Raw genomic sequence first — 2,959 nt, 5'->3', positions numbered from 1 at the left:
GAATCAAAAAAAATGTGGGTTTGGTATATTCAAGGAAAACTTCATGGATAAGTGACCTTGAATAAAGTCTGATATTATAAGCAGGAGAGAATAGATAAAACTGATTTCCAACACATTGTTCTCTGATGTATTCATAGTTAAAAAGGATTTGTGAAACACATGTTATTTAGGCTGGATAGTCCCAGTGGACATCGCCTCTTTCCTTTAGAACCTCTTCATGATCTTCTGTTGGCTCTATTTCTGCTGTTTAGTCTTTTGTTGGCATCTCTGGTTCCAACATATCCAGAGCAGATAAATCACTGTGAGTTTACATCCTTAGTACTGATGCCATCATTGGCTTGTGGATATGCCTACATCACAGTAGAACTAATTTTTGTGGGGGAGTAACCGGTGAAGTATTCCTTCGCGGATCTGCCTGGTCTTCACACTATAGATGATTGGGTTGAGCACCGGTGGAACCAATAAGTAGATATGAGCCATAAAGATGTGGATGAGCGGGGAGGAGTGTCTGGCAAAACGATGGATAATAGATAGCCCTATCATAGGCACATATAAAATAAGCACAGCACAGATATGGGATGCACAGGTATTGAGGGCCTTAAGCCTCCCCTCATGGGATGCAATTCTTAACACAGAGTGGAGGATAAAAACGTAAGATACAAAAATACCCAGAGAGTCCATACCCCACAGCACAGTGATCAGAACCAGCCCATACACAACATTAAACTTGATGTCAGCACAGGCAAGGTGGATCAAGTCCTGATGCAGACAATAAGAATGAGAAAGGACATGGGAGTGGCAGAAGGGAAAAAAGGCCAGACGGACCAGAAGTGGAATCACTGGAACAGAACTCCTGAGCAGGGCTGCAATTCCAATCTTGGCTATAAATTTTGGGGTGAGAATGGTAGCATATCGCAGAGGATGGCAGATAGCCACGTATCGGTCAAGGGCCATGGCTAAGAGCACAGATGATTCAGTGAAAGAGAAGGTATGAATGAAAAACATTTGGACCACACAGATATTGAACTGGATCTCCTTAGAAATGGACCACAGCACCCTGAAAAGTGATACCATTGTGGGCAGGGACATGCCCATATCAGCGAGGGAAAGCATGGCCAGGAAGTAGTACATGGGCTCATGGAGCCTGGGGTCTGTTCGGACAATATGCAAGATGGTGCAGTTGCCCATTATTCCAACAAAGTAGAGGAGACAAAATGGGATGGAAATCCAGTGGTGAAATTCTTCATAGCCAGGGATACCTGTGAGATAGAATGTGGAGGACAGGGTATTGCTGGAGTTTGAGGTTGCCATGGGCTGACTGTTAAGCCACAATCCAATTCTGCAATCACACTCCAATAGGGAAGACAATAATAACACCAGGATCTACATCAGGAAAAATTAAAAAAAGAGGGAAAATAAAGCAAAACTTCAATGTTTACCTATAACCACTCTTTAACCCATTTACACATCTCTGCTTTGTCTTTTTTCATTTTACTGCTAGGTATTGTTGATTAAGTAAAATATCCACTTTATAACGGCAAAAACCTTTTTTTCTGAATCCCAGATGCAAAAAACATTAAAAATCCTCTCTAAACATGGATGGTCTTCTTCCAAAGACACCACCCTGATAGAGCATCACATATACAAATTCTAGACTGCATTTTTATTTTTATAATTTTCTTTAGGAACTTTCTTGGCCAGAGTCATTAGTTTTTAATTAGCTTTTTTTAATGACCCCTGCAGTGATTTACATTAAATTCCTTTATATGTCTAAGCTTGATAATTTCTTCCACAATGATAAAATACCATGCAATTCACCTTTACAGAATTCAGACAAGTATGCCAGCCTGGCTGTTGCTTTTGCTAACCTATCCCCAATTATATAATTGACATCACAAGCCTGCTTTTCTGAGACAATCAACTCTAATATGTTTGGTTTTGGCCTGTCATCCCCAAGAGATAAATACAGGTTAAGATAAACTTAATTGAAATAATATATAATTTTTTTCAAAGAAAATCTTATAATGATAATATTTGTAATTTAAGGGGGATAGAATTGGCTCTGGTTCTGATTTTTAAAATTCAGAATATATAAATAATAAAATGTCCAGGATAAGCCTATAGGTGTCCAACCTTGCCACTAAATGATTTTTACTCAAAACAAATAAGAAAATATTTTCCCCCACTTCTGTGGTCAAGAAAAACATCTTTGAAGTAAGAAGATAAGTTGCCTCTTAATATCCCACTTGTAGATCATTTGCCAAGCATCTATGCTCACCAAAATGCTGATATGAAAATTTACAATTTATGGGACAGATGGCTTCTTATTGTAAGTAAATAAATTGCAAGCTTTCTGTATTGCAAAGCCTATTTTGGGCATTACAGACATTCAAATCCCCTCCATTCCTCTCTAGTCTCATGTAGGTAAATCCTAAATGCAGCAGATATTTTCCAGGGATATTTAATAATGGCAATTTTCTAGAAAATGGGAGACCCAAAAATAAGTAAATTTCAGAGATAAATTCAGTTTTTCTGACTGTTTACATTATAAGTAAAATCTAACCACGTATTGTAGGAGCTGTTACTTACAGCCCTGCTATATCCCTCACTATGCCTGTCTTAGAACTACCCCAAATCCTGCTTCTCTGACTTTGAGCATGTCTACCTCATCTTTCCTTCTGTGCTTGCACTTATTATCACCTTGAATGCCCAGATTTCCAGATCTGACTACTTCTTTTTGTTAATTCCTTTACAATTTCTCATCCATAATTAGAACTTGGAAAGCTGCCCTTTTTTGCACCTCTCTGAATTGGTTCAGACCACTTCTCTGACCTCATAGCCTCTGTTTCCCACTGCCAAGAGGGATACACATGAAGTTTAATTGAAAGCTGGAAGATATCTGATCTGGAGGCCAGTCTGAAGCATACTTCGTTACCTCAATGACTTTTTTTGAGACTTT

General features: G+C 38.6%; 1 protein-coding gene across 1 annotated transcript; it reads right to left on the bottom strand.

Moving 5' to 3' along the window:
* Window positions 1–366: 366 nt before the first annotated feature.
* LOC123642033 (olfactory receptor 51L1-like) lies at window positions 367–1,311 on the bottom strand. Its single transcript, XM_045556960.1, has one exon. The coding sequence runs from the start codon at window positions 1,309–1,311 to the stop codon at window positions 367–369; it is 945 nt and encodes a 314-aa protein (XP_045412916.1).
* Window positions 1,312–2,959: the final 1,648 nt, after the last annotated feature.

Source organism: Lemur catta, chromosome 7 (assembly GCF_020740605.2).
Source record: "Lemur catta isolate mLemCat1 chromosome 7, mLemCat1.pri, whole genome shotgun sequence".
Classification (NCBI taxonomy): domain Eukaryota; kingdom Metazoa; phylum Chordata; class Mammalia; order Primates; family Lemuridae; genus Lemur; species Lemur catta.
The sequence above is the reverse complement of the archived record's forward strand: the minus strand, read 5'-3'. Positions and strand labels throughout refer to the sequence as shown.

What these genes read in the sequence shown, in the direction of transcription:
- LOC123642033 (XM_045556960.1), bottom strand. Translation starts at nt 1,311, where the DNA reads ATGGCAACCTCAAACTCCAGCAATACCCTGTCCTCCACATTCTATCTC.